Genomic DNA, 12555 nt, shown 5'->3' with positions numbered 1-12555 from the left:
TGAGGCAGAGGTAGAATAAAGACAGTTCTCTACATAGCTCTTTACCCAAATTTCCTGTGTGAGGACAGAGACTGAGGCCCTCAGGCTCAAAGACAAGAAAGCATTTGCAAGACAGCTCCTGTAAAGTCTAGACCTTCAACCAAAGAGTGAGAAGTTTGAATTCAGGAGAACTCACCAGAAACACCCAATAGTGAAACCCGCCATTGCAAAATTGTAACTGAGATGGTGAGAGAGATCTCACCTAACAAACTCCATCTTATTTCTAACCTCCAAGCTGTCCTTGTTCATTCCTGGGTGTAGGCTAAACTAACTTGGAGTGGAACTTTTTTTTTTTTTTTTTGAGACATTGTGTCACTCTTGTCACCCAGGCTGGAGTGCAGTGGCGTGATCTCGGCTTACTGCAACCTCTGCCTCCTGGGTTCAAGTGATTCTCCTGCCTCAGCCTCCCAAATAGCTGGGATTACAGGTGTTAGCCACCATGCCTGGCTAATTTTTGTATTTTTAGTAGAGACAGGGTTTCACCATGTTGGTCAGGCTGGTCTCAAACTCCTGACCTTTGGTAATCTGCCTGCCTTGGCCTCCCAAAGTGCTGAGATTACAGGTGTGAGCCACTGTGCCCGTCCGAGTGGAACTTTAGTTTAAAACGAAGATAGCCCTTTCTGGAAACAAACCCCCTTCTTCCCTGGGGACTAGACTGCCTTTGTGGGACCAACAAATTAATCAAAAGATTGGAAATGATGGTCTAGGAGTCATGCAGCTGAAGGCTACGGGATTTTGACCCTCCCCAGATTGCTCCTGGAGGTAACATCACTGTTGTAAAATCTAAGAACAGGGCTTGAGATATGTTGCAGACACCACCCAGCTGGTACCACCCAGATCAATAAATTGGCTCCTCTGACCTTGCGGCCCCACCCCCCTCCCAGGAACTGACTCAGCACAAGAGGACAGCATGGACTCCTGACGGTTTCATGTCCAACCCAAACAATCAGCACTCCTGACCCACTGGCTCCCCTCAACCCACCAAATTCACCTTAAAAACTCGGACCCCCAAACGCTCGGGGGAGACGGATTTGAGTAATAACAAAACTCCAGTCTCCGGCACAGCTGGCTTTGCTTGAATAACTCTTTCTCTATTGTAATTCCCCTGGATTTGATAAATCGGCTCTCTCTAGGCAGCAGGCAGGGTGAACCCATTGGGCATTTACAATAGGACTCCTGAGGACAGAGAGTTCACGCTAGTATCAAGGGCCATTTTCAGAAACAGTGGTGGCGTTAGTCTCGCCAATGCACCACAACGTAGCAGCCTCTTGTTGTGAGGTATCACTTGGAGTCCTTTGTCTCAGGACCAAGAAATTAAGGAGTGTGGATACAAAGGGTGAGGTTGGAGCAGACGTTTAGTAAGTGGAAGAAGAAAGCTCTCCGCTGCAGAGATGGGAACCAGAGGAGGGTTGCTGTTTTTACAGTGAATGCAAAGGCGTTTATAGGAAACCGATGAGGGCTGGGCATCTCATTTGCATACGGTGCCAATTTCTGGTAGCTTCGCCCCATCCTGCTAATGTGAATGTGGGCCCTTAGCTTGAGTTACTCCATATTGCTTTGTTCCCCTTATGGCACATGTGTCAGGCGATGGAAATTTCCATTGCGGGCATGTCTGGGCAAGTCACCTGTGTACCCTTTCTTATCTGTGCAGCTGTGGGCATGTCTTAGGCAAGGCCCCCTTGGCAAGTTCCCTTATCTGTGCCTGCAGGCTGTTCTGTGAAAGGATTCAACTGAGGAACCACCGTAACTGCCTGCCTGGCCGGATTTTTCCTTTCTCCTTTCTCAGTGGGGAGGAGGTAGGGGGATAGTCACTCTGGATCCTGCCAGCTACACTGGATATGTCAACTTAAAAGGAAAAAGCAGAGGCAAAACTAATATAGGTAGAGAGTTTATTTGGGCGAAGCTTGAGAACTGCAATCTGGGAGCATAGATTCAAGTTGCCCTGAATATACACTCTAATTAGCAGCAGTTACAAGTGGGTTTTTAAATGGAAAGAAGGCCAGACGCAGTGGTTCACACCTGTAATCGTAACACTTTGGAAGGCCGAGTTGGGTGGATCATTTGAGGTCAGGAGTTTGAGACCAGTTTGGCCAACATGGTGAAACCTGCCTCTACTAAAAATACAAAAATTAGCCAAATGTGGTGGCAGGCACCTGTATTCCCAGTTACTTGGGAGGCTGAGGCAGGAGAATGGCGTGAACCCGGGAGGCAGAGGTTGCAGTGAGCCAAGGCTGCACCACTGCACTCCAGCCTGGGCGACAGAGCAAGGCTCTGTCTCAACAGAAAGAATAAAAAATAAAGAGAAAGAAGAGGCAGTTCCTAAATTGTTACCAAGAATTTGCACTACAATTGGCTGGGTGTCATGACTCATGTCTGTAATCCCAGCACTTTGGGAGGCCAAGGCAGGCAGATCATGAGGTCAGGAGTTCAAGACCAGCCTGACCAACATGGTGAAACCCCATTTCTACTAAAAATACAAAAAAAAAATTAGCTAGGCATAGTGGTGGGCGCCTGTAGTCCCAGCTACGCAGGAGGCTGAGGCAGGAGAATCCCTTGAACCCGGGAGGCGGAGGTTGCAGTGAGCCGGGATCACACCACTGCACTCCAGCCTGGGCGACAAGTACAAAACTCCTCCGCCTCAAGAAAAAATAAATAAATACAATAACATTAAGCTATTGGTTGGCCTAACATTGTTCTTTGTGTCACAAATTCCAAGAACGTGAAGATAAAGGGTGAGGCTAGTCAGGAACAAAATTCAATAATTGCCCCAGGCATGTGTAGGAGCCTGGGATGCAAAGGGTCCACAACTGAAGTCCTGTGGCCTTGTGAATCTGGGCCTGCACCTTCACACAGCTCAGACATCTCTGAGCTATTTTTGTTTTCTCAGGTATAAGGATTATTTTGAGCTGGTTGTTTTGAGAAACAGCAGAGACAGGAGAAGCTCTGAAAACAAGAGTGGTTATCCTTTTGTAAGAGAAATTTACATTTGTAAAAAAAAAAAAAAAAAATACAGCTGGACCTGGTGCCTCACACCTGTAATCTCAGCACTTTGGGAGGCTGAGGCGGGTGGATCACCTGAGGTCTGGAGTTCCAGACCAGCCTGGCCAATATGGTGAAACCCTGTCTCTACTGAAAATACAAAAATTAGCCGGGTGTGGTGGCGTGTGCTTGTAATTCCAGTTACTCGGGAGGCTGAGGCAGGAGAATGGCTTGAACCCAGGAGGCAGAGGTTGCAGTGAGCCGAGATCACGACACTGCACTCCAGCCTGGGCGACGGAGCCAGACCACGTCTCATAAATAAATAAATAAATAATCTCCATTTGTAAGAGTGTCTCCCTCCTGGTACTAGAAACAGAAAGATGACTCTGAGTCACTGGAGACTGATTTTTGGAGAAGGCACTGATTCAATCTGCATAACAAATCTTACCCTCTTTTACCCTTTTTATCCTAGTCACTTTCTCTTTCTTGGCCTCAGCTATACCCTTCTATCTTTGTTTCAGCTGAAGATGGTAGGGCTGGATGTGGTGACTCACGCCTGTAATCCCAGCACTTTGGGAGGCCGAGGCGGGTGGATCACTTGAGATCAGGAGTTTGAGACCATCCTGGCCAACATGGTGAAACCCCATCTCTACCAAAAAAACAAAAATTAGCTGGGCGTGGTGGTGTGTGCCTGTAATCTCAGCTACTCAGGAGACTGAGGCAGGAAAATCACTTGAACCCAGAGGTGGAGGTTGCAGTGAGTTGAGCTCGCACCATTGCGCTCCAGCCTGGGTGATAGAGCGGGAAAAGAAGATAGTATTGGAGCAGGAACTAAAGGAAGTAAAGCACAGTTGAAGAGGGCCAAATGGGCGACCTGAGCGATCCAAGTGCACTGTTCAGCCTTTGACTTGGGATTTTATGTGTTGGCATGCTTCTGGGGCTTTGTGTTCCTTCTCCCCATTCCTCCCTTGAGGTGGGCTGTCTGCGTGTGCCGGGCTGCATCTCGCACTTGACGGCAGGGGCCGCACGCACAGTGTGTTTACGGAAGTTGTGCGCATACTCATTTGAGTCAGCTGAGTGTTCCTAGAAGGTCATCTACCAGTTAAACTCCGCCACTTTGCCTCTTAGTGCACATACTTGAATGTACTCACCCAACTCCTGAGAACTTATTGGGAAGCTGCTTGTCACCAGCGTTAGGTGTTTTCTACCTATTGGGAGCCTGCCTTTTCCTGATGCCTGCTGTGACCAATTATTATGTTAGAAAGAGTAACAACCACCTGACCATCACCTGATGGTTGTCTGACATTCCTGGCAGGGGAGGTCTCCTGCCCTGCTCATGTCTGCCTGGCTTCCTGTTCTAACGAGCAGAGGTTGATCCCTGCTACTGGGAGTGGAGTCTGTCAGGAGACACATGTGGGGATGACCATGGAGGACCCAAGATTCCGGAACCCATTTCAGGTCGTGGGCATCCTCAACAGAGTTCACTTGTGGGGGTCCCAGAGCAGACCCTCAAAGCAAGGTGGAAAGGCCAGGCCCAGATGGTCTTGGGAGGGTACAGGGAAGAGCTGATGAAAACAGGCAACTTCAAGGCTGGGTTAGGTCATCCAGACCCTCCCTCTGGGCCTCTGCCTCTCGACTTACCCTCCACAGGGGCCCTACCCATCCGGAACAGGGCCAGCAGCAGAGCCCCTCAGCACCACTGCTCTGTGCATGAGTTGTTAAGGAGAAAATAAGAGAGGTAGGGGCAAACTTAAGGAGTGTGAAGTCATTTTCATCCTTGTGAAGAATGAAACAAGAAAACAACATGGGCACAGGCTTGTCCCCAAATCTTCTACCTTGCTTAGGGCACAGTGTGTTGGTCTGGAATAGATGATGTAGTCACTTAAGGACCATGAAAGGGAATACAGAAAGGACACACCTGAGTAGATGCATTCCTCCCAGGGCTGGCCCAGGGTCTGCTGCAGGGCTTCTCCCGAAGGACAGGGACAGGACTCAGTTGGGCCTTTCTGGTTGGCCTCATGAACAGCCCTGCATACGTCCTACAAGCTTGTCAGCATCTGGAGATACTCTGCCAGCTCTTCTTTTCCAAGCACTCCCCATTCTTGTAGGAAATGCTGGATTTCCTGGTCTTTGCAAGGAATGGCTCAATTTCATGCTTTTTTGCCAGAATACTGAGATGGACAACCTTGAAGTCCAGTTTCTTCGTGTCTATTCAGTGATAAAATTAATTTCCCATTTGGTAGGAGGGCAACAATTTCATTTTTAAAAAAAATTTATTTTCAATATTTGCATTGTATTTTAGTGCATAGCCTGACCCTTCATCCCACTCGCTCTCCATGGGGAGGGGCCCCACAGAGTCAGCTGCCGGAACAGCTTTGGATACTGCCCTGCCCCTCCCTCCAGGGCTGTGCCCAGAGTAGCATTTTTTTTTTAATTTTCCCCATGCCCTGAAATTTTTTTGCATTTTTTGTAGAGACAGGGTTTCTCCATGTTGCCAAGGGTGGTCTCCAACTCCTGGCTTGAGTGATCCGCCCACCTCGGCCTCCCAAACCGCAGAGATTACAGGCATGAGCCGCCACGACCAGCCCCCATAGCAGCTATTATTATTAAACTTTGCCTGGAATTGGAGAAAATTAACAAGTATGAAAATATATACAAAAAAGCAGAAAAAAGGAGTATTTTTTGTATTAGTTTTACAAAAATTTCTTCAAAAATATTGTTTGCAATCAGAAAAAAAATTATTTTAAAAAAATCAATAATAATCCTACAAGAAAGAGGCCTTTGAGTGAGACCAGATGAAGAAAATTAGGTTTTGAGATCTTTCCTGAAACCCTGGTTCCCTGTTAACAGAAAAGGGCAGACCACCTGAAACCAGTTCACAAAACACAGCTCTCCAGCGCCACACACACCTGAGGCTGAAACCCACGCCTTGACCCAGGGGAGGCTGCGCAGCCCCCGCTCCTGGACGCCGTGTGTCTTCGTGAACCAGGAGTTGGACCCCAGGAACTTCTAAGATTCTTTCTTGTCCAGGTGAGGCCATATTTTAAAATCAGTTCGCAGCGAAATTTGGCCGACTTATTTGGGGGATTCCTTGGGTCGTTGGATTCTGGTGACCCCGCCAGCGGCAGAGGGCCAGGGCTCTGCTGGGCATTGTGGGGTCACCGTTGGGGTTTCCTGGGCAACCCAAGCGCGTGGAGGGGGCCTGTGGGCACATTCCCGGGAGAGGACGCGAGGGGCCCTTTGGAGTCCTGGAGGCGGCAGCGGGGTTGTCCAGCCCGACGGTTCCCGAGACGTGGGCCCCGCGCTCGGAGAAGAGGCCTGCGCGGGCCATGGCGGCCCCCCGGCTTGGTGGCCCCCGGCGCGGCGGCGCGCAGCATGAGCTGCTGGAGGAGGCGGCGCGCCTGAAGCGGGGCCCCGCTCTGCACGGGGAGCCGGAGGCGGTCGGGCGGCGCGTGGTGGCCGGCGACGGCGGCTCCTGCTCGGGCTGCTGGTGCTGGCGGCGGCTGTTCCGCAGCCCGCGCAGGAAGAAGCTCAGGCAAGCTCACGCCCGCTCTGGCAAGGCGGCCCCGGAGCGCGGCCTGTGGGGTCCCTCGAGCGTGCAGAGGCTGCTCCAGAGGCTGGCGACGTGGAGGCGGCGCTACCTGCGGTGCAAGGAGCGGCCCGACCGGCTGGAGGAGATCCCGCTGCTGGTGCTGGATCGCGCGCAGGGCGCCCACGAGGCTGCGGCCCGACCCCAGAGCAGCGCCCCCGGGCGGCCAGAGCAGGCCGCTTCCGCCCGCCAGCCCCGCCGCCGGGCAGCCACAAAGAGCCGGCCCCTCTTTGCGCCCCCTGTGCACGCTCAGCATTGTTTTTTTTTTTCTGGTCAACAAAAGCAATAAATGAAAGTAAACCCAGCACCGTAGGAATGAAAGCACATGGAATGTTGGGGGGATGTGCATGGATCTTGAGGTTCGTAGCGCGCTAAACCGGCCGCGTCCTCCTCGCAGCCTCTCTCTGGCCCGAGGGCCTCGGTGCAGTAACTGAAGCCTGCGGGTGCCGCGGAGCCCTGGGTTCCCCCCGCTGAATCGGGGGCGGACTGTCTCTTTCTACACACTGCAGGGGAGAAGGTGGGAAAGATTTTTCAATTTCTGCGATGCCTTTAATTTTTTTTGAGGCAGAAAAAACAAAAAAACAAAAAAACAAAACTGTGTTGCCCAGGCTGGACTCAAACTCCTGGGGTCAAGCGATCCTAAGCCTCCCAAGTGCAGGGATTGCAGGCGTGAGCTACCACGCCCCGCCAAAACCAAACAAACAAACCAACAAACGTGTAAAGCAGGGTGCTGCGCTTCACAGCCCGCTTTGAAGTGAGCGAACTCTACTTTTAGGTTTTGTTGACAGGCTTTTAGGAACGGTGGCTTGGGCTGGGGTTGGGACAGGGGAGTTTGGAAACGAGTGCTAGACTTGAAAGAACAAAGGGAAAGGACTCCAGGAGGCTCCCGGATGGGTCTTTAACGTCTTCCTTTTCCTCATCAATAAAAACCTGCTAATGATACTCTGGCTCTACAGACTTGTGAGGATGAAAGTAAAACAGTAGAAGTGAAAGTGCTGTGAGGACTCTGAAAGTCCGACACACCGTACAGGTGGTTACTAAACTGTGACGATGGTCTCTCCACAGGCTGGTCCCAGACTAGCATCCACCCCTCCCTCTCCCCTCACTGCCTCCTGGGCCAAAGCTGGCAAGCTTGTCACTGGCTTACCCTTTTCTTCTTTTTCTTTCCTTCCTTCCTTTCTTGAGACGGAGTTGCGCTCTTGTTGCCCAGGCTGGAGTGCAATGGTGCGATCTCGGCTCACCGCAACCTCCGCCTCCCGGGTTCAAGCGATGCTCCTGCCTCAGCCTCCCAAGTAGCTGGAATTACAGGCTTGCGCTACCATGCCGGGCTAATTTTGTATTTTTAGTAGAGACGGAGTCTCTTCAGGTTGGTTAGGCTGGTCTCGAACTCCCGACCTCAGGTGATCCACCTACCTCGGCCTCCCAAAGTGCTGGGATTATAGGCGTGAGCCACCGCGCCGGGCCCAGCTTACCGTTTTCACTAGCAAGCTAAAAACGCCAAACTGTGAGCCTGGAAGCTCTCCGCTTGATGGTGCTCTGCTGAGGTGGCCTTGGAGTCCCTGGTGCCTTCCAGGCAAGGATTTCCCCTCCCCCTTGACGTAGAGAGTCAATGCTGGGGAAGGGGCCAGCGTTTGGGGAGGTAAAGGTGGGAAGATCGTTGGAGGCCAGGCGTTCAAGACCAGCCTGACAACATGGGGAGCCCTCCTCTCCACAAAGAAATTTAAAAATTGACCTGGGTGTGGTGGTGCCCACCTGTAGTCCCAGCTACCTGGGAAGCTGAGGTGGGAGGATGGCTTGAGCCCCAGTGTTCAGCCGCAGTGAGCTACAATTGTACCACTGCAGTCCAGCCTGGGCAACAGAGCCAGACCCTGTCTTTAAAAAAAATCACTGGGGGAAGGGTGGGAGGTGGAGGATCATAATGCCTGATACTTGAACGGTGAACCTAGGAAGATGAAAAATGGAAAAAACAAGGTATACGCCAGAGAGCCGGGGCCAGGAGCTGGTGCCCCATAGGGAAGAATTCTCTGTAATTCTGTAACTTGGGGTTGGTTAGGTGCATTTTGTATTTTTCCTAGCTTCTTTATTCTTGCCATTGCCCAGATAGATGAAATTGTTTCATAGGTCTGTGATAGAGGAAGGTGTTTTTAACAGAAAAGCCACTAAACCTCATAGCCAGCCCCATCCTTAGGAGGAAAGCCATCCTGTTATCCTGCCTATAGCTGACTGGGGGTTGGAGGGGGGTGTCCCATGATGCCTGAATCAAAAGCTATTCTATAGGTAGCAGCCCAGTGGAACCCTCTCTGCTTGGAGGGGTTGAAGCTAAGAGGCTGGTAAAGAAGAGACCGCTAGAAGAATACCCAATTGCTGAATTCTCAAATCCTAGAATAGAGGTGCTGTTGAATAATGTGTAAGAAATTCCACCTATTTAATGTTTTCTGGGTTTGTTTCTTTCCAAAAGGAAATAGACAAACTACAGTTGATTCGCTGACCCTTAATTTGAATGTAGCCATGCCTTTTTGTTTCGACTGTCTTGTGACCTTCCACAGTACTTCCTCTTCACTAGGCTAAGGAAATTGGCGGAGATTGTGTCTCAGTCTGTGCGGACCCCCCTCCACACACACACACGCGCGCACACACACACACACAGGCTTGGTGTATAAGCACGTAGCATAATGTAAATGCTCAACTTATTGAGAGAATTTATTAGGCTGGTGTCATATGTGTCCTCTGTCTTCCTAGTTTCACTCTTAGGTACCCACACAAAGCCTTACCTTTTTGGCACTGTGCCGTCAGCCTTCAATTGGTTCCTCCTGGCTGTTGATTAGAATGGATCTCTCCCAGGGCAACAGCAGAGCGGTAGCTTCTAGCAGATTTGCTGGACCAACAGATGTCTCGCACTAAAGCCCCAATTGAGCAGAAACATGGTCCTTGGATGCAGAAAGAGCACCCAGGCTGCATTAGATTGCTGGGCTTGAGTACCTGCAGGTGGTCCCTTCTGCCACTGCCCCCTCCCTGCCCCACCTCCACCCCCAAGCTTAGGAATTTGCAGTATTTCATGGTGACAACTTTTATCTCTGATCTTGCAGAGCTGCATTAGGACCACCGTGGGACTTTTTCTTCCTCCCATATCCATCTTCTTTCTAGCTGAAAACCAGTTTAAAAACCAAAATTTTAAAAATTTTTTAACCAGTTTAAAAAAACCAGTTTAACCAACAAAAATGTAGTGCCTCATTATTCAGCCATCTGTGGTTGAGTGTTTTCTGGTGTAGATATTCCAGAAACGTGTCTCTTGGCCACAGAAGGTAAGTCAGGTTGAGTTTTTGTGTTAGTGAAGCTCTTTTCGTTTCCTCTTTTAGAGACACTTCTATCTAGCCTCAGATTCCTTTAAGGTAAAGTTACCTTAAAGGGAGGCCAAGCATGGTGGCTCACACCCATAATCCCAGCACTTTGGGAGGCCGAGGCAGGCAGATCACAAGGTCAGGAGCTCGAGACCAGCCTGGCCAACATAGTGAAACCCCATCTCTAGTAAAAATACAAAAATTAGCCAGGCATGGTGGCCTGTAGTTCCAGCTACTCAGGAGGCAGAGGCAGGAGAATCGCTTGAACCCAGGAGGTGGAGGTTGCAGTGAACCTAGACCATACCATTGCACTCCAGTGTGGGAGACAGTGTGAGACTCCATCTCAAAAAAAAAAAAAAAGGAATCTAGGGGAAATGTGTTTGTCATAAGGAAACACTGTACTGAAAGTGGGGCTAGATCACAGCCCTGAGGCGTGCTGGAGCTGGGTCCTCCCTGTGGGCCGAGCCTCCCTCCCTGCTGCCGTTGCAGGCCTGCCCTCTTTCTCTCTCCCCATTGATAATCACTCTGTATCCTCCCAGACAGATCCGTCTGAGGGATGTGGTCTGATTGACTTTGGTAATTACCACATTGCTCTTGGTGAAGCCAGGCTACTTTCGTGGGTGTCTTCCTGGGGTCTAGCTGCCTTTGGATCAGGGGCCCTACCCTTGCTCCAAACCCCTAGTTAAGAGAAGCCTAGCACTGCTTTCCTGAAAAGGCAGTGAGGGTGTGCTGGGTGCTGCAGAGTTTTCATTAGAATAGGCTGTCGGGTAAGACAGGCACCATGATTGACATGTTCATTTTGAGTTAGTAAAACTCATGGCTATCATTGTGTTGAAGCCCTGAGAGGTGCCCAGCCAGAAAGAAGGAGGATGGCTTCAGCAGTTCTGCACCCTGAGCTCTATGAGATGTGGTTTCTAGAACTGCTTCTGCTCTAACAGGTGGCTTGGCCCTTCCATCTTGCTTCCCCTCTTTCTATTTAACAATAAATTTTGGCCAGATGTGGTGGCTCACACCTGCAATCTCAGCATTCTGGGAGGCCAAGGTGGGAGGATTGCTTGAGGCCAGGAGTTTAAGACCAGCCTGGGCAACATGGCAAGACTCCATCTCATTTTAAAATAATCAACCAATCTTTAACAATGACAACATGACTCCTGTGTTCATCAGCAGTTCTTAGGTGATCTGCATATAGTTTTGTGAGTTTGACAGGACAGGGAGTCTTACTAGGTGTATATATATATATTATATATATATTTTTGAGACAGAGTGTCGCTCTGTTGTCCAGGCTGGAGTGCAATAGCTCCATCTTGGCTCACTGCAACCTCCGCCTCCAGGGTTCAAGTGATTCTCCTGCCTCAGCCTCCCGGGTAGCTGGGATTACAGGTGTGCGCCACCATGCCTGGCTGATTTTTGTATTTTTAGTAGAGGGGTTTTGCCATGTTGGCCAGGCTGATCTTGAACTCCTGACCTCGGGTGATCTGCCCTTCTCGGCCTCCCAAAGTGCTGGGCTTACAGGTATGAGCTACTGCACCGGCTCTTACTATATTTTGAAATAAGAATACAAGGCTCAGAGAGGTGGTACTAACTTCTACTGACAAAACGGCGATTTGGAAATATTTCTTAAAATAGTCCAGTGCAATTTGTGGATCAGAGAAGCTGTGAAACCAGAAGGCCTTTGTAAATAGGAAATCATGTTTATAAGTTTCTGGTACGTGGTTGGTGTGCTTATCGAGTGCATGAGCCAATGAAAGTACCTCAGGGAAGGTGGGAAACCTTCCTTCCTTTGAAAACACTTTTCCCCGAAGGGAGAATGTCATCAACCTCAGAGCTTGAAGGCAGCCCTTTCTCTATTCCACATGGAGCAGGACAGACACCAAAGGCTATGCCACACAATTTTGGGAACCCATTAACTCCACAAACTGAGACAGCTTGGTACATGAGAATTTCTTTCTCTTCTCAATATGGTTTATTTAGACTTCTGATCTTGAAGGAAAAGAAAAAGTGCTATCTGTGCTGAATTAAATGGATCTAGCCAGCTTGTGGCTGGGGATGAAAGAAGGGCCTCTGACTAGCAGGACGGCGGCTCCCTACTGACTATGGGACCCGGGCCTGGTGCACCTGAGCAGTCTTGCGCAGTGGTCTTGGGGACCTGAAGGAAAGGGCTCGTGGGGGACGGGGAGCCCCATCTCACCTCACCCCCAATGTCTTCGTGAAGAGGGATGTCAGCCTCTAGCAGACTAGTATCCTAAGTATCTGGTGGTAGTGGCCGGTAGAGGGGGTCGTCCATGTGGGAGTGGTAGGGGCCAATCTATGATGCTGGGGTTCCTTGGAGAAAATAATTCAGGAGACACTTTGAACTGTAGCTGCTGAAGGAAAAGGGGAGGGAGGTGGTACTCTGGGTTATCACTGACGGGCCCAAGAGGAGAAGCCTCATCTCTGCCAGTAACTGGTCAAAGTGCTTGCTCTGCCACGGTGCTCCAAGGTACATACATACATAGGGCTAGGTCCTGGTGGTGAGGCAGGCTTCTGCCCCTGGGTAGAGAGGTAAGATTTCAGGCAGCCCAACATTTTTATTTATACAGGTACAGGTAGACCTTAGTTTACACAGCACTG

General features: G+C 50.2%; 1 protein-coding gene across 1 annotated transcript; it reads left to right on the top strand.

The window, feature by feature from the left end:
• Positions 1 to 2024: 2024 nt before the first annotated feature.
• On the top strand, positions 2025 to 6896 carry C25H1orf202 (chromosome 25 C1orf202 homolog). The gene has a single exon (XM_073011440.1). The coding sequence runs from the start codon at positions 6348 to 6350 to the stop codon at positions 6894 to 6896; it is 549 nt and encodes a 182-aa protein (XP_072867541.1). The 5' UTR covers positions 2025 to 6347.
• The last annotated feature ends 5659 nt before the right edge of the window (positions 6897 to 12555 follow it).

This window comes from Chlorocebus sabaeus, chromosome 25, assembly GCF_047675955.1.
Source record: "Chlorocebus sabaeus isolate Y175 chromosome 25, mChlSab1.0.hap1, whole genome shotgun sequence".
Taxonomy (NCBI): domain Eukaryota; kingdom Metazoa; phylum Chordata; class Mammalia; order Primates; family Cercopithecidae; genus Chlorocebus; species Chlorocebus sabaeus.
The sequence above is the reverse complement of the archived record's forward strand: the minus strand, read 5'-3'. Positions and strand labels throughout refer to the sequence as shown.